Below are 21,728 nucleotides of genomic sequence, written 5' to 3'. Positions count from 1 at the left end.
GCATGGCCCTTCTCCCTTTAGCTTTATATCCAAATCATCCGGCACACGGGCTGTGGGTGTCCTCCGGCACCATGACCCACACAGCTTAATGTCTCCCAGTTGCTCTCAGTATTCATGGTCCTTATTTAGGTGCAATTTCCCAGTGACTAAGGCTGGAGCACCGAGTCATACCGCGTCACTGACTCTTCCTGGCCAGGCAGGACATGCCCGTTTCACGGCCTCTCCAGGTACTCATTTGTTTAAAAGGTTTTGTTGTTGTTAAAAGATGATTATATAGTGTTACAGACAACACAATATGAAGAATGGTGACACCCTCGGCCTAAGTAAGTAAAACTTACACATGTCAGCACAGCACCTAGGAAACCCATTTAGTCTTATTTTCCTTTCACATTGTTTATGGTGTTGGTGGGAGGGCTTGCATGCTATAGAACATGTTTGTTGTAAGGGGACAGCTCGTGGGAGAGGAGGGACCTTCCATCTTGTGGGTTCCTGTGACTAAACTTACGTTGTCAGGCTTAGCCACACACCCTCCTGGTCTGCTAAATCATCAGGCTGGTCATTTTTCTCTTTAATTTACAAACATTTAAAACCCCTTGAGGATTATAGTGAATTTCTGTATCAGTATCATTTCTGTTGCTGTGAGTCAATACCCTGACAAAAAGCAAGTTAAGGGGAGAAAAGTGTCAGTTTAGAGATCTGGGTTATAGTCCTTTCAAGCAGGGTAATCAAGGAAGCAGGAACTTCAGCGGGTCACATCCACACAGGGAGAAATGAATGCTTGCATGTTTACAACTGAGCCTACTGTCTCCACTCTTACATGCAGGGGTCTCATGTCTAGGGAATGGGGCCACCCACAGTGGGCTAAGTCTTCCTACATCAATTAACTCAATGAAGACCGTCCCTCATAGTCACAGGGCAGCCTGATGTAGATAATCCATCACGGATACTCTCCCCTCAGGTGACTCTAGACTGTGTTAAATTGACAATTATAACTAACCCCTGCTGTTATTATACATACCCACAGATAGTCACAACTTGGTATGTTTGTGTGTGTTTTTCAAGACAGGGTTTCTCTGTGTAGCCTTGGTTACAACCGAACAACCAACCAACCGAGTCCAATTAAACATGCCCAACTGTCCAGACAGCACCGACACTTCCATCTTGATCTGGTACAACTAACTGCTGACCAGGATTCCACATAAGCGTTTCTGCTGTTCAATGCTGTTCCTCACAGACCCAGCTTGACTTCCTTTTCTCGGAGCTGTGGCTGATGTTACTACCAATTTTTGTCCTCATCTACTGGGGAATAGGGTGATCTGGTTTTATTTCCTGGCCAGGAATAGCTTGTGAAAATCTTGACAGAAAACATGACAAGAAACTAGGCCAAGCCATGAGGACAGGGGGAACAGATCTTAATGTTGCTCTGAGATTTATTCATGATATTTGATACTTTTAAATTTTCATTTAATGACTATACCAAAACCTATCAATCCACTGTGAATTATACTATAGTAGTTACTACATGTGTGTATTATCTAAATATAGGCATTATGCTTTGCATATGGTTTGAATGTGTTTGTACTTGTTAAAGAATTCTTTCAAGAGACCATTTTGCTTTGGGTCTTCCCCACCCCCATCCCTCCTGCCCACCGCCCCCAGACAGGGTTCCTCTGTGTAGCCTTGGCTGTCCTGGACTAAAGCAGGCTGGCCTCCAACTCACAGAGATCTGCCTGCCTGTGCCTCCAGAGTGCTGGTCATCTTCAGATAGTCTGTAATGGTAACTCTTTCAAGTGTGGTTGGAGAAGTCCACGATATTCCACTGTAGGAGCAAGTAATACTTTTGCTAACATGAAGTCTTTAAGAGCTTTACATCAAGGCCGGGCATGGTAGAGCACGCCTTTAATCCCAGCATTCCAGAGGGAGAGGTGTGAGTTCAAGCCTAGCCTGGTCTGCAAAGTGAGTCTAGGACAGCCTAGGATACACAGAGAAACCTTGCCTCGAAAGTTTTACATCAAAATAGCTAGTTTGAGTTATCTTGTTTGTTTTTTTGTTTTTTTGAGATAGGGTTTTTCTGTGTGTAGCTTTGGCTGTCCTGGACTCACTTTGTAGACTAGGCTGCCTTGAAGTCACAGAGGACCACCTGCCTCTGCCTCCCAAGCGCTGGGATTAAAGGCGTGCGCCACCATACCCGGCCTTTCAGTTATCTTCTTTTGACCCAAAAAGATTGTTCTTGCAAGCCACAATTGAAATAGAAGACATGTGTCCTTGTCAGCAAATAGCCAGGCGGTGGTAACACATGCCTGTAATCCCAGCACTCCGGAGGCAGAGGCAGGTGAATCTCTGAGTTCAAGGCCAGCCTGGTCTACAAAGTGAGTCTAGGACAGCCAGGGCTGCTACACAGAGAAACCCTGTCTCAAAAAAGCTAAAAGAAAAAACAAACAAAAAACCCCAACCAACCAAGCCCCTCCTCCGCTCCCAAATAAAAGAAAAATCAGAAAATGTCGGAAACATTCACTTGAGGGAACCGGCTATCCAGAGGGCCAATTCTGTAGCATCCTCGCCCACTTCACTTGGGTTTCATCTTCATCTTGCTCTTCCCCCCATCAGTGCCCCCCTCTTTTTCTATCCCTCCAATCAGCGCATCCTGACAAATTTCCATTAAAAAAAAATCAAGTGTAAAATAGCATACCATTTATACTATTCAATTTTAAAAGCAATTCTTCTAGTGAAATATAGGACCACAGGAAACTACTGTTTCTTTTTTTGGATATCTGTGCATTGGTGCTTTAAGGCCAAGTCTCTGGTACTCTTTTGCACAGTAAGCCAGGTGTGCATGCTATGAGCATAGATAACAAATAAAAGACTTCTGGAACTGAGACGCAAGCTTTCTCTTTGCAAATTTAATTTCCTTAAAGTTAGTGCACATAAAGCTAGCTTAAAAGCTTCGACTTCACCACCTTATTATACAGACCATAATATACAATAACTACAATGACTGGAACTTTTAATTCTTGAGACAGATTTCTCACATAAGTATTGTGGATAGTATTTCCTAGTCTTAAATTTAGCCTTTTTTTTTTTTAAACAAATAGGCAGCATTCTTCCTTGTTCTGTCTCTTGTTGGCAGAACAGAGAACCTAAGCATTTTTCTCCTGCACGACAGCAAGGCATTAAGGATGTCAAAGGAAGGAGTGTGAACCTAAATCACTAAGTAAAAAGAGTCCCTAAATGCTCCCAAGGGGAAAGGCTACTTCAGTGAGATTTACTATTTTAACAATTGTTGACTTGCTTTTGTAGGATTAAGAGGCAGGGAGTGTGTGTGTGTGTGTGCAGCAAACTCATTTTAAAAGATGATTCTTCCCCACTTAATAAACTATTGCTAAGCCTGTTTTGATATCACTGGCCAGAATTAAAACTCTTTCCCCTTATAAAGGGACCTGAGATATCTTTTTGCTGTAAGTGCCTGCCTCCGGGGTCTATAAAAGCAGATGCTTGGGAAACAGTGGCTAAGGGGAGGGGACTTGGAAGGCGACGGATCCGACTATGCATCTGAGAGCTGAATGTGTGTGAAAAAGTCCTCCTCCAGCCTCGGAGGGGGTGTCTCCCCCAATACCAGCTCCCTCCCCCAGGGCTCATGGGGCGGGTCCGGTTTGCTCAGTAGCAGCGGCGACCGCAGCAGCAGCCCTGGGGCTGAGCGGCGGTGGCCTCCTGGCTGCGCTAGCAAGAGGCAGCTCCGAGAGCCCTGGCCCTGGGGAGATCCAGCCCAGGCGGCTGCCAGGATGGAGGAAACGTCGAGTGGAGCCGAAGCCACCGGGGATGGACTTCCTCCCCGGCTCAGCTCCCCGACAGCTTGGCGAGGCCTTCTCGAAGGGCCAACGAGTGGAAGTGGCTTGCGTCTCGGGCCTGGCAGCGGCAGCCGAAGAACGAGGCGGGCACAGCGGGGTAACGCGCGAGCCGAGGCCGTTCTCAGGAACCTACAGCGCCACGGCCGCTCATTGTCTCTTCCCTTCTACCCGAGGGCAAACAGGAAGCCCGGCGCCTGGCCGAGCGACGGACAGGCGTCCGGACCAATGAAAACATCTGACGGAAAGCGTGCTGGCAAATGAGCGCCGGGAAGAGGGGCGGAACTTCCGGGCGGGCTGTCACCCTCTTCCCCCCTTTTGGGCTGGAGGCTCCACCTTTTGTGTTTCCCGCACAGTCAATCAAAATAGGAAAAAAAAAAATTCCCCGGACCGCTCCGGCCGTGTCCGCCGCCGCTTCCCGCATCCTCTCCCGCCGCCGCCGCCTTCGCTTCTCACCATGTGTAAGGCGGCGGGGAGCCCCGCCTGAGGTGTCCTAAACACACTATGACCGGTACGTAAAGCCGAGAGAGAGCAACCCTTGCTGCCTCCGCCGCCGCCACTGCCGCCCACAGCCAGCCCGGAGCCGCCACCACCGCCGGCTCCCGGCTCCGAGTGTCTGTGGAGGCAGACAGCCGCACTCCCCTCCGCCTCCCTTCCCTCCCCGCCAGCCAGCGTCCAGCCCCTCCAGCTCCAGCGCCGAGTGCCCGCCGGGCTCGGGGCGGGCGGCCCACTCCGCCGGGAGCGCATCCCCCTGTGTGCGGGCGCGGGCGGCGGGCGGGCGTGTGTGTGAGTGACTGACGGTGCGAGAGGAGCGAGCGTCGCGAAGGGAAAGGGGAGGAGAGGAGAGAGAGGAGAGGAGAGGGGGCAGGGGCAGCGCGGGGAGGAGGAGGAGGGAACGAGGAGGAGGAGGAGGGTTACAGCCGCGGCGGGCGGGGGCAGCAGGAGGGGAGGAGGGAGCGCGCCGCCGCGGCTGGCCGCGGCCCGGGGGGGAGGGGAAGGGGCCGGGACCGGCTGGCGCTAATGTGGCCGCGGCCCGCGGGCCCCCCTCCCTCCCCGCACCCGCCTTCCTCCCCGCCCCACCACCCCCACCCCCACCCCCCCGCGCTGTGCCTGCAGCTCCCGAAAAGCCCGTGAAACAAGAGGAAATGGCTGCCTTGGACGTGGACAGCGGCGGCGGCGGCGGCGAGTATCTGCAGCAGCAACAGCAGCAGCAGCAGCAGCAGCAGCACGGAAACGGCGCGGCGGCGGCGGCGGCGGCCCAGGTGAGGAGCGGCTGAGCGCGGCCAGGCTCCCCGCGCGCCGCTTTCTCCTCCCCTCGCCCTCCCTCCCTCCCTCCCGCGCGCGCCCGCCCCTCCCCCGCCCCGGGAGCTGCCCGCCCGAGGCGCCAACGCTCCCGACCCCGCCCGCGCGCCCCCGCCCGCCGCCTTTTTTTTTTTTTCGTGCGTGTGCGCGTGTGTGTATGTGTGTGTGTGTGTGTGTGTGTGTGTGCGCGCGCGTAAGTACGAGTGTGCGCGCCCTCCCGGGTGGGATCCGGGCGAAGGGGAGGCCCAGCGCGCTGCCGACCGCCGAGCGGCCCGAGCGCGGGGAGAGGCGCCGCGGACCCGGAGGAGCAGAGCGCGGGCCCGGCCGGCGCGGCGCGGAGCGGAGCGGAGCGAGCGGTACTTCCTGTGCGAGCCGGGCCGGCCCTAACCGCCACCCCCTTCCCTGTCTCCCTCTCTGAACCCGCCCATCGCGGGTAGGACACTCAGCCGTCACCGCTCGCTCTGCTGGCCGCTACCTGCAGCAAGATAGGGCCGCCATCGCCGGGCGACGACGACGAGGAGGCGGCCGCCGCCGCCGCCGGGGTCCCCGCCGCCGCCGCCGGAGCGGTAAGTCCCGCGCGCGCGGCCCGCGCCCGCCATCCCGGGCCTGCGGCCCGCCCAAAGGCCTCCCGCCGCCGCGCGGCCGCCACGCGCGGGCCGTCGGGGCCCTCCGCGCTTTCCTGCCCTCTCGCGTCCCGGGTGGGGAGCCCAGGCCGGCCTGCGCTCTCCGAAGATTGTCACTGCGGCATCGCGCGCGAAATTCTTCACAAAATGAAGTCTGAGAGGAGGGTGGAGGTGGGGGGTGGGCACAGGTCTCCAAAATGGATGTTTGAGTAATTCGTATCAGGGCTTGGAAACTCATTTGCTCTCAGCACTGCATTTGCAAGCACAGCCTATCGGCCATAGACTGTTTAGTATCACCTACGGAGGCAGGGGCTTTGGTGTCTCAAGTTTTTGAATCTGGAGCTATTTTGCTCAAGTTCCCAGATGTTGGTTAATTTGGGCCTTAGATAATTTTCTTTTATACACAGGTACGAACACTTTTATTACAGTGCTTTTTAAACAAATCTGATCATTCACAATTGTTGACTTTTGCAGATTACTACAACTTTGCACTAGTTTGTCCTGAGTAGGGTTAAGTGAAACAGTTAGAGGCTCTCGAAATTTAGAAGTTAGATAGTAATACTTCAGCCTTCGAAATTTGCTAGACTATCAGTTTTAGAAACAAAAAGTAGATAAAAATCATTTTGTTTATATGCATGGTAGTGCACCCCAAACTTAAGAGTTGAATTTGGTTGGCAACATTTCATTTTTATTATAATTAGTCTGATAAGAATGTGTTGGGATTCTTTTTGAAATTTTAGAATGGAGAGGAGCTGGAAGTCTTATGTAAAGACTCAGTGTACACTTATGTGCTGTAGACAGTGAATTTTACATTTGTGTGGACCATTGCTCCTAGCTTACTGTAAAAAGGTGTGTTCACCTATTAAGATACTTAAAATACTTATCAAGACTAATTTCTTAGAGATGGTTCATAAAAGATGATTTATGTAGTTGGCAGTTGTCACTGTTAGAAAAGGTAGCTTTTTTTTTTTACTAGTCATTCAATGTTGTTACACTTTATTATTAGTGAATAGATAATTTTAGTCTTAAATTACACTGTGGGCAATGGGAGTGTTTTTAATGTCTTGTGTTTTCCTTTTTAAAAAAGCAGATTAAAATATAGAGAGTATTCAAGAAAAATTATTTGTAAACAAACAGGCAGATTAGTGAACTTTTAAAATAAGTTATATTCCTCAAGCCCAAAATGCCAAAATAAGTTTACTGATTACGTTAATAAACTACTTCAGAAGTAAAACTTAAAAACTTCAACATTTTAAATAAAGTAATTTTTTTTCTTATAATTACCAAAGTTTAGGAATGTGCTTACAGATGGGGAGGGGAATGGTGACAGGAAGTTTAGGGATGAAAACTTATGCTTTATTGTCATATTTAGGATCAGTATATTGACTCCAGTAATTTGTCTGTAATGTTGCTATGCTTCTTTAAGAGTCTCAGAACTATCAAATTATTATTAAGACTTTTTTTTTTGCCAGATGAACACAATCTAAACTCATTACTAACAGTAATAATAACATAAAAATACAATTTTGTCAGAGAAGCCCTCAATTCGCATTTTTTGGAACATGTTTGGTGCTTGATAAATCAAAGTTCTTTCAACTTTCTCACATTGAGCAAAGTTGAATAAGATGAAAAAACATGAGCAGTATTTTCATCTGAATATTAACGGAAAACAATTTAATTTCCAGTTTAAAAGTGATTCAAAACATTTTTCAGGATGTTTAAGGAAATAAATTAATTGAGATGAATTCACTGGGATATTTTCAACACTTAAAACTCTACTTTATATCTCAAATTGCTGGAGATTAGAGAACTGTAGCGTCTTGAAAGTTGTATTTTTAAAAAGTTGTGGACTATTCTTAGATTTCTAGTAAAGTGAGAAATGCACCCTCTGCCCAGCTTTCCCCCAGTGCTGTCCTCACTGCTGCGCATCTTTCAAATCTGAGATGAACATTGGTCTATACTAACTGACGTAGCTACAGATTCTCAGTTTTGCTAGTTTCCTAGTTAAAGATACCTGACCAAGTGTTGTATCTAAGTCAAGTGCATATGTTCAACTTAATGCCAGTTTAGCTTGGTATTTCAAGATGAGAAGCACCTTGAGAAGCCAGAGTACTGAAGACTTGTTCTAAACACCACCGGTCCTGGCCAGGGGCGTTGGTGCTGAGCTGGAGAATAGACAGTCACAGCAGTTCCAGCTACAGTGACCTAACATGGACACCCAAAGATAACAAAGGCTCGTTCGTATTTTATTGTTAATAATTAGGAATTAGGAGATCTCTATGCATATACTAACTTGCCCAAGTTACATGTGGGAACTTGTGGATTCTTTTATTTGTACCTTAGTGAAATAAACGATACAGGCAAATTTTACAAGAATTACCCACTTCCGTTATAAACTTTAGTGTTCATTAGTTTTGCAGGTACATATTGGCACATATAAAAGATTACTACTAATTCCATTCAAGAGTAGGATAATTTGCTGTTAAGACCTAGAAGCCCAGGATGCAGCTTTTGACAGTGCTTGCCTAACATTTGCAAAGCTTTGGCTTCCACTGCACCCCCACATACTGAGTGGGGAGACCTTAACGCTGTCGTTGAAGTCTGAGCTCTAACTGAAGTTTTCCTTGAGTATCTGCCTGAGAATGTTATGTTTGACTCCACCTTAGTTTCCCAGTTGTTCTGGTTCTCAGGTCTGAGAAGTTAATCATGCTTTTAAAATGCAGTGAGAACTTCTACTCCTCTTTCCCCTGGTACAGTCAGTCTAAGAAGACAGATCCTGTGGGGTTTTGTTGTTGTTGTTGTTGTTTTGTTTTTGTTTTTTCTTCTCTTTCCCTTTCCACCCTGTCATTTTTATACCCAGTTGCAGTGGAGAATGCCCTTGTCATGAGTTGCTATAGCAACACCATTGGGGTCAGGAGGCTAGGGCCCTTTTCACTTGGTTATGGATGCACATGGGGGGGGTGAGAGTGCCTCTGCACAGCAGCTTTGATGGTAGATGTTTTCCTTGCTCATTATTTAGTACAAGAATATTAGAGTGACAGAAAATACTTAGTTTCTTAGTTTTATTTGGTAACTTAGATAGAGGCTTATCTGACACTTAAGCCAGACCTTAGTCTTGCCAGGGTTGTATTGTTTCCCTTTGTTTTTTGTAGTATTTCCAGTTATTGTCTTTTGGTATTAGATGACTTTCTAATTTATCTTTTCTCCATTTCATATTTAGTGTACTTGATTTTTTTTTTCATTGGTATGTTGATGGAACTTCTTTTATGAAGGGAAGGTCTTCAAAGTTCAGGTTTGTGGTATTTGAGCTATTTGGAACTTGTTCATTGAGGAGTTACAGAAATAGGCTTAAAATTGGTTTATAGTTCCTTAGGTGCTACTATCTCAGTCAGTATTACTGATGCTTTCTTTCATTCTTACATTCTATAATTTTCTTTGGTGTGATTTGAAACTAATATACATTTATTCAGAAAGTGTTCCAGTTATTTAGTGGGTGTTTTTTAAATGTGATATAATTTTAATAAATATGGTAACTTGGAATTGCGTAATGTTTTGCATACATGTACATGTGTGCACATATGTTATAGTTTGTTTTCTTTTTCCTTTTTTGTTTTTCAGATAGGGACTTCATATATAGCCTAGGTTGGCCTCAAACTTGAGGCTTTTTCCTGCCAGGTATTTGGAATTACAGGTATAAAGCCATTGTACCTGGACTTAAATATGTATTTTTAAAATACACTTTTCACTTTAGGATTTTTACAAAAGTTTGAATATATTATTTTTCCTCAGATGTACAGATTTCCCTCTTCATTTAACTGGCTATACTGTGGGAGGTTGGTACTGTACTTCAGCTAGCTCTGAAGGGGTACCATGGACAGACTTGCTTCTTAAGCAGTTCTGTTTATTTTCAAGGATTTCAAGGATTTTCTTGACTAGAAAGCTGTTCACTCATGGTTAAATGTCTACCTCATTACCTTTGTAAAAAATTACCTATTCATATCTTTAGGTGTCATACATTTGTCATTTTATTTTAAAAAGAAAATGAACAAAAGAAGTTTTGTAAAATTAGCTTATAATATAAAGTACTATATTCCTCTATAAAAGCCAAGAGTGTTTGTGAACTTAGTACAAGCTAAAAATTTGACTGTTGACTTTCAGTTGAACAGTGAGTGACTTAAGATGATGAATGGATTTTACTTATTTTATGCATATTTTAATACAAAATAGACTAAGTAAATTTGAATTTGTTTGAAATGCCATAAGACTGAAATAAAACAATTGTTTTATAATGTTAGGAAAGATTACTTCTGTTTAATTTCAGTTCTAAATCAAAATGGACAAAAAGTGACGTTAGTGACTGATGCTTGACTTAAACACTGAAGATTTACACGTATTTCAGTCCAGGCCTGGAGATTTGTAGTGGTTTCAGTTTATTTCTTCTGCATTTATTTCGTTCTCCTTCACTGAGCTTTTAGGTTATCTTTATAAAATATAGATGTGATTGTACCAATCACTTGATTATAAGCTTTTTTAGTTTTCATTTACTAGCTACAGAATAAAGTCCAAACAAATTAGCATGACCTCCAAAGCCATTTATAAGCCTTGATAGAAGTGCCTGGTTGCGTTCCCCATTGTTTTTGTCTGTGCATATAAGCCTTTTCTAGATCCTCTTGAACTCTTAGGTTTCTTTTTGTTTTGTGGATTTTATTGTCTGTGTATATTTATTAGTGCCTCTAACTGACCAAAGTGAAAATTTACATTCTAATATGACTTGAAAATGTCTTTAGTGTGGATGATCCCCACCCATCCTCTGTGTTTCCCACATTGTGTTTTGGTTATGTGGTTAGTATAGCACTTTTCACATTGTATTAGCATGTATGTCTACATTTGCTTGACTAGAATTATGGCCATTTATGGATGATTTTATTGTCTTGCTTGTATGGGCCTATTTCATCTTTACAAATACGCGCAAATGTTTGCATTAGGACAAAGTTGAACTGTGGTTCATTCTTTGAAACAGACTTTTTAACTGCATGAAAATTGAGTAGCAGCCGGGTGTAGTGGCGCACGCCTTTAATCCCAGCACTTGGGAGGGAAAGGCAGGCGGATCGCTTTGAGTTCGAGGCCAGCTTGGTCTACAAAGCGAGTCCAGGACAGCCAAGGCTACACAGAGAAACCCTGTCTCAGAAAAACAAAAGAACAACAAAAAGAAAGAAAAGTAAATTGAGTAGCAAGCTGGGTATGGTAGCACACACCTTTAATCCCAGCATTTGGGAGGCAGAGGTAGGAGTTCGAGGGCAGCCTGGGACAGCCAAAGCTACACAGAGAGTCCCTGTCTTGAAAAACCCCAAAAAGAAGAAAATGGAGTAGTGAGTTTTTCAGTTTCTCATTACATTCTCAAAGGCAATCTGTAACCAGAAAGTAAGAAACTTTCTACAAAAGTAAGTGTAAGTTATAAACTAGAAAGATTTCCCCTCAAACGATACTTTTGTGAGCACTAAGGAGCCAGTGGCAGATAGATCTCTGTGAGTTTAAGACAGTCTGGTCTACAAAGTGAGTCTTGGAAAGTCAGGGCTACACAGAGAAACCCTGTTTCAAATAATCTAAAACAACAAAAACTTTCATGAAAAATGGATGTGCTATTTTGGATCAAATGGGGTCTTCTTAGTGTCTTTTTAACTGGTCTTAGTCTACTTTATTCCTGATAATTAGTGATAGGCAAGCAGAGCAGTAGCTGAGAGCGCTTGGGTTCCAGAGGAAGGCTTGCCCTTATATTAAACACTTTGGGTTCCAGAGGAAGGAAGGCTTGCCCTTATATTAAACACTTTGGGTTCCAGAGGAAGGCTTGCCCTCATATTAAACACTGTCTGCTATTGGTAACTCTGTGCTGACTGAAGAAGCCTCTACCACAGGGTTGCTTTAAGAGTGTAAACCTGTGGTACTTGGCATAAAAGAAAAGCCCACATGTCAGATACTGCTATTTTTATTTCCTTTAAAAAGAAAACAACAACAACAAAAACCCCCAACGGTTGACTGTCATTTAGGATCTCTTTTTTCCGTTTTGTCTGCCTACATTGGCATTTTTCTAGTGTTGAATCTAAGCTGTGGGGATACTAGTGCAGGTTCTTGTGGGTTACAGAATGTAAAACACGTCTGCTTCATTTTCTGCTGCCGTTTTAGAGTGATAGGTGCTGCCACATTCTGTAGTCTCCAGCATCTAGCTAGTAGTAAAACATCGCAAACTTGGCTATTCTGCTTTGTGGTCACAGGACAATCAACCTTTGCTCGTAAAGTTTTGCTTTTCTTTGGGACAAGGCCTTACTTGATACAAGCTCAAGCTGGCCTTGGAGTCCAGTTGATCCTCTGTCTCAGCTTCCCCGGTGCTGGGATTGCAGGTAGGAGCCTTAACGTTACCCAGCTGCTAAGTGGTTTTCTTTTGTTCTTTGTTTTTAAAGGTTTTACCACACACCTCCCCAAACCCCAGTAGTTCCTAAAATATAAAAATATCACTTACACCCTAAAATTGTGGCCTTTTACGATTTATGGCATAGCAGTAATACTCAGATTTACTCTCCCAATTCAGAAGGTTTGGTAACAGACACTATGCTGTTTGTGGGTATCTGCCTATCTTCTCCTAATAGCACCCCATGTCACATTTGGGGGGAAGGGTTAAGTCTTACCATATAGCCCAGGCATGCTTCTTCAATAGCACAAGCTGGTCTCAAACTTGAGGCAGTCCTCTACGTTAGCTTCCTAAGTGTTGACGTTACAGGTGTGTTCCATTCTGTCTGGGTTTATTTTATTTTATTTATTTTATCGACAGGGTTTCTCTGTGCCCTGGCTGTCCTAGAACTGTCTGTAAACCAGGCTGGCCTCAAACTCAAGAGATCCTCTGCCTCCTGAGTGCAGGGATAAAAGGTGTCTTATTTATGTATTTTTAGTGGGTTGAATACACTTTGAACTCTTTCTTGTTTATAACCTTGCTTACAATGCCTCTCTGTTTTGTACAGTTTAAAGATTATAGATTATGATTAAAAGATCAGGCTGTGTTGCCAGGCATTGTAGTGTGTACCTATATTCCAGTTACTCACCTGCTTTGGCTGAAAATGAAGAATCCTACGGGTACGTGAGTTCCAACATAAGTCTGCGCAGCATAGTGAGACCGTGGCCACCTCTACCAAAAAACAAAACAACAACGACAAAAAACCAAGTGTGGTTGTAATATAATATATAATATTCTGAAACAGACACTTCCCCATTTCAGTAGGATGTACTATTTTTGTCATATAATATAGTGAGAAGTGAAAATTATTATGGTATGTATAGTACTGCTGCTTGTCTTATTATGATGACTGTAATAGGATTTATACTAGGTGAGGTTTTTTGCAAATTGGGTTAAGTTGCCACAAATACATCACAACATTTTTGTTTTCTTCATCCAGACAGGTGATTTGGCTTCTGCACAGTTAGGAGGAGCACCAAACCGATGGGAGGTTTTGTCAGCTACACCTACAACTATAAAAGATGAAGCTGGTAATCTAGTACAGATTCCAGGTGCTGCTACTTCAAGTGGGCAGTATGTCCTTCCCCTTCAGAATTTGCAGAATCAACAAATATTTTCAGTTGCACCAGGATCAGATTCATCAAATGGTACAGTGTCCAATGTTCAGTATCAAGTAATACCACAGATTCAGTCAACAGATGCTCAGCAGGTTCAGATTGGCTTCACGGGCTCCTCAGATAATGGGGGTATAAATCAAGAAAGCAGCCAAATTCAGATCATTCCTGGCTCTAATCAAACCTTACTTGCCTCTGGAACACCTCCTGCTAATATCCAGAATCTCATACCACAGACTGGTCAAGTCCAGGTTCAGGGAGTTGCAATTGGTGGCTCATCGTTTCCTGGCCAAACTCAAGTAGTTGCTAATGTGCCTCTTGGTCTGCCAGGAAATATTACCTTTGTACCAATCAATAGTGTCGATCTAGATTCTTTGGGACTCTCGGGAAGTTCTCAGACAATGACTGCAGGCATTAATGCCGATGGACATTTGATAAACACAGGACAAGCTATGGATAGTTCAGACAACTCAGAAAGGACTGGTGAGCGGGTTTCTCCTGATGTTAATGAAACTAATGCTGATACAGATTTATTTGTGCCAACATCCTCTTCATCACAGTTGCCTGTTACAATAGATAGTACAGGTATATTACAACAAAACACAAATAGCTTGACTACTACTAGTGGGCAAGTCCATTCTTCAGATCTTCAGGGAAATTATATCCAGTCGCCTGTTTCTGAAGAGACACAGGCTCAGAATATTCAGGTTTCTACAGCACAGCCTGTTGTACAGCATCTACAACTTCAAGATTCTCAGCAGCCAACCAGTCAAGCCCAAATTGTGCAAGGTATTACACCACAGACAATCCATGGTGTGCAAGCCGGTGGTCAGAATATATCACAGCAGGCTTTGCAGAACCTTCAGTTGCAGCTGAATCCTGGAACCTTTCTAATTCAGGCACAGACAGTGACCCCCTCTGGACAGATAACCTGGCAAACATTTCAAGTACAAGGGGTCCAGAACTTGCAGAATTTGCAAATACAGAACACTGCTGCCCAGCAAATAACTTTGACGCCAGTTCAGACACTCACGCTTGGTCAAGTTGCAGCAGGTGGAGCCTTGACTTCAACTCCAGTTAGTCTAAGCACTGGCCAGTTGCCAAACCTACAGACAGTTACAGTAAATTCTATAGATTCTACTGGTATACAGCTACATCCAGGAGAGAGCGCTGACAGTCCTGCAGGTGAGTCTTAATGGTACGCATGCCACCCAAAGTGCAATGGTAATAAACAGGGAAACTGCTTTAGTTGTTTGTTCACTGCAGGTGCTACATCTTTGTATTTATGTATAAGGAGGCATCATAGTATCTTCCAGCTTGTTCTTTTTGAAACTTTGTATATTTGAAGTGAAAGATTTTCTGTTGTACTAGTAACACTTTTCTTCCTCCTACAGCAGGCATATATTTATTTTGACATCTTATTGGTATTGTCAGGCATCATAACTTTTTATATTTGACAGGAGAGTGTTTATTGGTCTTGGTATAGGATGGGTTTGACTTTTATGGGGGTGGGGGTGATAGTCTAGTCGAAGGCTGGCCTGGTACTTGCTATGTAGACCAAGCTGGCTTTGAACTCAGATCTGCCTTCTTCTGTCTCCTCAGTGCTGAATCAAGGTGTGTGCCATCATGCCTGGCCAAATTAAACATTGTACATACTGTATCTGGGTGGAGTGTCAGGTTGACAGAATAAGACATGGTGCTGGAAGCTGAGAGGACTCAACTGTCTCAGCCACTAGAGATGTGATTTTGGTCTGGTTATCTTTCTCTGACAAGTTAGATTTCTTTTGTTTGTTTTTGTGAGACAGAGTTTCTCTGTTTAACAATTCTGACTGTCCTAGAATTCCTTTTGTAGCCCAGGCTGGCCTCTGCCTCCCAAGTGCAGGGATTAATGGTGTGGGCCACTACTGCCCAGCTTCAGTTTCTTCATTGTATAAAATGGAGATGTTAGACTATGTACTAGAAACTAGAAACTATCCAGACCTAACCTTCATGAATGCTTTGCAAGCATGATTAAATACCGAAGCTTAAGAAGGTAGCATCACTGTTACTTTATCTAGATAACACTGTTATCTTTGTCTAGATAACAATACTTTTGTTTTGCACTAATTTCTGACTTTTATAACTTTAATTCTTCTACTTTACATTTGGACTTCTGTGGAGATTATACTGTTAAAGCTTTCCTGCCGGACCTTTAATCCCAGCACTCAGGAGGCAGAGGCAGGCAATTGCTGTGAGTTCGAGGCCAGCCTGGTATACAGAGTGAGTCCAGGACAGCCAAGGCTACACAGAAAGACCCTGTCTCAGAAAGGAAAAACAAAACAAAATGTAACTTCCATTCTGCCTTAAATTGGGGCATAGAATTGAAATGTTTGAAGTAACTTTCCTCGTCACTTTCGATGATTTCCTTTTCCCCAGTCTCTGTCCTTGTTCTTAGAAATTTGCCATACCCTGCCTTGAACGAGGAGCCGGCAGGTGGGGTGCCCAGAAATTCTTCACCTTCTGAAACTGGTTTAGAACGGAATTTTTCTTTTTCTTTCCCTCTCTCTCTCTCTCTCTCTCTCTCTCTCTCTCCTTCTTTCTTTTTGAGAGAGGGTTTGTCTGTAGCCCTGCTGTTGTAGAACTCACTCTGTAAACCAGGCTGGCCTCAGACTCTGAGAGATTTGCCTGCCTCTGCTTCCTGAGTGCTGAGAGTAAAGTTATTTGCCACTGCCGAGGACTTAGAATAGAAGATTTAAAAGTTTGATCTGTGGCCCTCTAGATAGCCTTGAGGATCCTTTCAGAAATCCTTTTTTTTTTTTTTTTCAAAAGAAATCCTTTAAATAATACTAGGTTACTTGCCTTTTTCATATGTTCACATTGACTAATGGGTTAAAATGTCAACTCAAGGCTGGAGCGGTGGCTCGATGGTTAAAAGTACTGATGTTCTCTGTGAGGTCCAGTTATGACCACAGCTTGTTGAGTGACTCACAAACACTGAAACTCTGGTTCCTGAAGGTCTGACACCTTTTCCTGACTTTTGTAAGCACCTGCACACTTGTGTGTGCATACAGACAAAGGCACATAAATTAAGAAAGAAGAACTCCTTAAAATGTATGAGTATTTGTTGTATTCTTCAAGGCCATGTACTTCTTAGTTAAAGAAAAAGTACAGTTTGACTGAAATCCCACTTGATAAGTCAGTAAAATGCATATAAATTTTTGACCATTGCATAATTTTCAAAGGGAATAGCGTCTTAAAAGAAAATTTTCTGTGTGTGTTAATGCAGGCTAAATATGTGCATGCGATTGTGCACATGTGGGGTTTCAGGTGGACTTGGTTCTCTTTCTACCTATGGGACCTGGGATTAAATTGAAGTGCTTAAAAATAATAGCTTATTGAAATATAATCCACCTCCAACATTTGTGTTTTAAAGCATACAGCTCAGTACTTTTCAGTGCAGTTATAAACTTGTACAACTGTAATCTTCTTACATTTAGATCATTTTCATCACCCCAGGCAACCAATACCTAGTCTCTCTCAGCCACTTCTGATAATTTACCAAACCTACTTTCTATCTCTTTTAATTTGCTTTTCATTTGTTGAATTGTGTAATGCATGGCCGATTGTGCCTGTCTTTCATGTAACAGTATTTCAAGGTTCATGTATGTTGTAGATGTATCAATACCTTGTTTATGACTAAGTAATATTTCATGGATGGATATTAAAACTTGTCTGTTAGTAGACATTGGGCTTCTGCTTTTGGATTGCTGTGAATCACGCTGTTATGAGCATTCGTGTATAAGTGTCTGTGTTTGTGTGAGAGAGAGCCTGTACATAAACATTGGCTTATGTTCAATGTACGAGGGTCCAGTCTCTATGCATGTCCATCAGTGCTTATTACTGATCACTTTTTTTTTTTTTTTTTGCATCTTAGTTGGGTGAAAATGATAACTCAGTGTGTTTAGGTGTTTTTACTATATGTACATCTGTGCACTGTGTGCATGTCTGGTGCCCACAGAGGCGAGAAAAGGACATTGGATTCTCTGGAACTGGAGTTAGAGATGGTTGTGAGCCATCAGGTGCGTGCTGGAATAAGAGCAGCTGTGGCTCTTAACCACTGATTTTTTTTCCCCCCTCAAAACTAGTTTTTGAGACTTCATATATAAAGTAGTGACACCTTTTTTGCAAAAACAGAAGTGAGCTTGTCATATCTGGCGATTATTAGCCAGTGGTAAGATTGAGGATTTCCAGGAGAAATTGGAATTTTTTCTATAGCTCAGATTTACTCTGTAAGTTTGCATTTTTCCTGATGCTGTTGGTAGTAATGATAAAGTTTTGTTTTTGTTTTTGTTGTTTTGTTTTCATTTTTGTTTTTCTGAAGACAGGGTTTCTCTGTGTAGCCTTGGCTGTCCTGGACTCACTTTGTTAACCAGGATGACCTCGAACTCACAGCAATCCACCTGTCTCTCCGTCCTGAGTGCTGGGATTAAAGGTGTGTGCTACCACCGGCTGGCTATGATTTTTTTTTTTGCTATAATAAATTTAAAAAAATATATAATCAGATGTCTGACACTTGGAAGTCTAGGAGGGCTGAACCAGTGGTTTTTAAGTAGGCAGTTTACAGTGGTGCAAGACATTTAAATTCAACGGAGAGCATGGAAGGCTTACATTAAAACTGATTATTAAGAACCTGCCACTTGTCAGGTATCAAAGAATACAGTTAGGTGAAAGGCTGCTGTGATTCCTTTTCTACATCTTTGTGAGATTATTCTTTATAGTCTTCATCCCAGACTGTATATCACAAGCAGTAGAATGCAGAAACAGATCTGAGTCTGTCTTGTTTTCCCCTAGGCATTCAAGGATTTGTAAAAATGTAAAACATGGTTTTCCTTCCTTTTCCTGTTGTGTAGCCCTGGCTGCTAATGTGTCTTGCTATGTAGGACAGGCTGGACTTCAGTTTGCAGCACTAGCCCTTCTGCCTCTGCCTCCCCAGTTGGCAGGATTACAGACTTGCACCACCATACCTGGCTTGTTCTCTCTTTTTTATAGGACTCTTGTTGGGCAGGTAGCTTATTATAAAATGTTCATTTGTGTTAAGTTGATGAATTTGTTTGTTTAGCTCTTTACTTGATGCTGGGGATTAAGCCTAGCGCCTGACATAGGCAGATGCTTTTAAGATTCACTTTTTAGTTTTTAAAAAATCATTTAAAAACATAATTTAAATTTTATTTTATGTGCATTGGTGTTTTGCCTGCATGTATGTCTGTGTGAGGATGTCATAAGCCCTGGAACTGGAATTAACAGATAGTTATGAGCTGCCATGTAGTGCTGTGAATTAAATCTGGGTCTTAACTTCCGAGCCATCTCTCCAGCCCTATTTTTCAGTTGTAATATATTTATTCATCTCTCTTACCCCTCTTTTTCTCTCTCTGTCTCTATCTCTCTGTCTCTCTGCGTGTGGTGTGTGTATGTGTGTTGTGTATGTGTGTATGGATATTCTAATATGAACAAAATGTTTTTGGGAACTGTAGTCAAATTTAAGAGAGTCCTGGGCTGCAGTGTGGCTCACTCAGTGTTTAGCACACAATAGGCTTTGGATTTAATCCCTTTATGTGTGAGAACTACTTGTGACAGACATCTGAAGATACAAGCTGAAATACTTGACAATTCTGAAATGTTCTAAAAATGTTTGGAAATGTTTTTTAAAAACCTGTTTTTTAAAGATTTTATAAAGTTAGTGTTGTACAGTGCTAAAAATGTTAGAAAAACATTACCGGCAATGTTAACGTTTTGTTTTGAGACAAATCTCACTCTAAGGTAGACAGGCCCCAAACTTGACTCACTGTTTCTTCCTCTCGGCCTCTTGGGTGTTGGGGTTACAGACATGAGCCCACCGTACAGGACACATGTCTTGGAGATTTGTGTTGGTTACGAAACTAGGCTGGGAGGCACTAAGTACTACCAAGAAGTTACCTTCAGATGCTGTCAAGCAGGAAAGAACATAGCCTAGACACAAGGTAGGCTTTGAGACAGTGATTTGTTTTTTGACAGGTACTCCAGAAGCAAGTAATAAAAGATAGGATACTTTGACTTGGGGACTATTAAGTCTTTGTGTTTGTAGGTGTGATGCAGAGGTCTTACTCGATGAGGCCCACCTTAGTTGTCTATCTGTGGATCTGGTGGCCACTGCTTGGTCAGAAGGGTGTTGAGCAGTCTCCAGGGATCTCCCTTTCCTAGAGTCACACGTGTGGGACTGTCTGGCTCCCCTCCTCCTTTCATTTTTCTCTTCTGTGGGTGCTGGTGATCTGAACTCAGGTCTTAATGCTTGGGCTGTAGACCTTTTACTAGCTGAGCCATTTCCCAGGCCCCAATGAATTAGGTTATTAGGAGAACTTTTTGCTTACTTTATAACTGACATGATAGGAAATGAAGCCTGGGTTTAGTGGTACATATGGCATTTTAGTAGGTATAAGGCACTGATCCACAATATTTTTTTAAAAAGGGAGGAGTGATTCTCAGTAAAGTTTTTAAAATCTGTTTAGGCACATAGATGAAAATGCTAAAAAATATATTCTTGTTGGACATGTTTTAGTTTTGATAGATATAAATTCAGTGTCAATTTTCTACAATCTGAGAAAGCCTCCAAACCATTGCTCTGTAATTTGTCCAAAAAAGCTCCCCAAACAAACATAAAACTTTGCTTTAACAAAAAAACAAAACAACAACAAAAAAGAATAACCTTTATTCAAGCCTTTTTGTTGTTTTTGGTTTTTCAGGACAGGGTTTCTCTGTGTAGTTTTGGCTGTTCTGGACTTGCTTTGTAGACCAGAGGTCCACCTGTTTCTGCCTCCCAGGTGCTGGGGTTGATCACAGGTGTGGTCCACTGCGCTCTTTTTAAAGCAGTGAACTTGGCGGGACTGGTTGATCTTGCCCCTCTTCCTTTAGGAAGTGACTGCTGGTGTAGAGTGAGCGCAAGGCAAAGAGGAGGAAGTCTGGCTGAGTCAGTAGGGAGGGAGCCCAGCAAGAGTTGAGTAAGAGGAAATCCATACTGTTGGAGCTCAGTTAAGTTTGGATTTTGTTTTGAGTTCAAATGAACGGCTTCAATAAACTGTTAGGTGTCAGAATTTGCTCTTCAGGCTGGACTAAAATGGAAATGTTGAGCTGATGTGATGAGATGAAACAGTTCAGGTCTAGTTGGAAATTCTGTCTTAATTTCAGTACAAGATCACAATTTTAAAAATAGTTTATTAATTTTTGTGCATAAAGATGTTTTGTCTGCTTGTTTACCTGTGTATCAGGTGTGTGCTACTGGCTGCCTGTGGAGTCCAGAAATGGGTTTCAGGTCCCCTGAGTGTTGAGGCACCATGTGAATGCTGGGAATTGACCCTGGGTTCTCTGCAGAAGCAGCCAGTGCAAGCTGCTGAGCCATCTCTCCAGCCCTGAGTTGTTCTTTTTTGTTTTGTTTTGTTTTTAATGAAACTCAAGCCAGTAACTCAAACAGCAGTTTTAGAAATCAAGGATTCTAACACAGCACAGCCTAAATACTAACTTAATACATACTGAGGAAATAGTGGGGGCAATTACATACCAAGGAGTTTTCTGTTAGGAAGATCACTGCAACAGAGATGACTGATGGTAGTTAGAAGTGAGTGTGTGATGCCAGCAAGAAGGCATGGTGGAGCAAACGTGTTTAAGTAGACAATCAGGATAAATTAGAACACAGCTATAGGGTTGTGTTTTGTAATGAGATAATCATATTGTGACTGAGGAGGGATATGGATAGATAAAGTCAACTATAAACAATTTGATGAAAATGTGTTTTTGTTTTATAAGAGAAACCAGATGAGTAGGAGGGCAGATGTCACAAGTTTGAGAAGGAAGATAATGAAATGGTCACTTGAAAAAAGGTAGAAATCAGAATGTGAAATGAATAATAGTATTGTACTTATGACAGTAGTGTTATAATAGAGCTAATAATAGCTCTCTTGAATAATGGTGTTTTCTCTAGTTATCTCTAGCTGCTGAGGTACAGATAGGACATTAATTAGTCTCTGTTCCTTAGTAGAAACTTTATCCAGTACTTTGATTCTGTATTGTAAACTATGCTTCCTCTCTGCTCTCGGTTTTTTGTCAGTCTGGCTCTTAGAGGCTGCCATGAAATTGGTAAAACATTAATCTATCTTCCACACCTCTGACTGTTCCTCTTTCCAGTATGTTTAATTCTTAGACACAGTCATTTTTCTTTGTTTGTTTGGTTTTGAGACAGAGTCTCATTTTGTAGCTCTAACTGTCCTGGAACTCATGAATGTAGACAAGGCTGGCCTTGAATTCATAGCTGTGCCCCTGCCTCCACCTCCTGGGGTGG

General features: G+C 43.1%; 1 protein-coding gene across 2 annotated transcripts in view; it reads left to right on the top strand.

The window, feature by feature from the left end:
- The first annotated feature begins 3,117 nt into the window (after window positions 1-3,117).
- The window catches only part of SP3 (Sp3 transcription factor), a 43,445-nt gene continuing 24,834 nt past the window's right edge, over window positions 3,118-21,728 (top strand). Inside the window, exons 1-4 of one of the 2 annotated variants that reach the window (XM_084798625.1) lie at window positions 3,118-4,353; window positions 4,959-5,104; window positions 5,582-5,710; window positions 13,210-14,569. In XM_084798625.1, coding sequence (XP_084654751.1) covers window positions 4,347-4,353; window positions 4,959-5,104; window positions 5,582-5,710; window positions 13,210-14,569 — 1,642 coding nt within the window. In that variant the 5' untranslated portion in view covers window positions 3,118-4,346. The remainder of the gene's footprint in view (window positions 4,354-4,958; window positions 5,105-5,581; window positions 5,711-13,209; window positions 14,570-21,728) is intronic. The other variant, XM_084798626.1, reaches the window with a different exon arrangement.

The sequence above is a fragment of the Acomys minous genome (genome assembly GCF_964271855.1).
Source record: "Acomys minous genome assembly, chromosome: 10".
Taxonomy (NCBI): domain Eukaryota; kingdom Metazoa; phylum Chordata; class Mammalia; order Rodentia; family Muridae; genus Acomys; species Acomys minous.
Note: the sequence above shows the minus strand (reverse complement) of the source record. Positions and strands in the feature narration are given on the sequence as shown.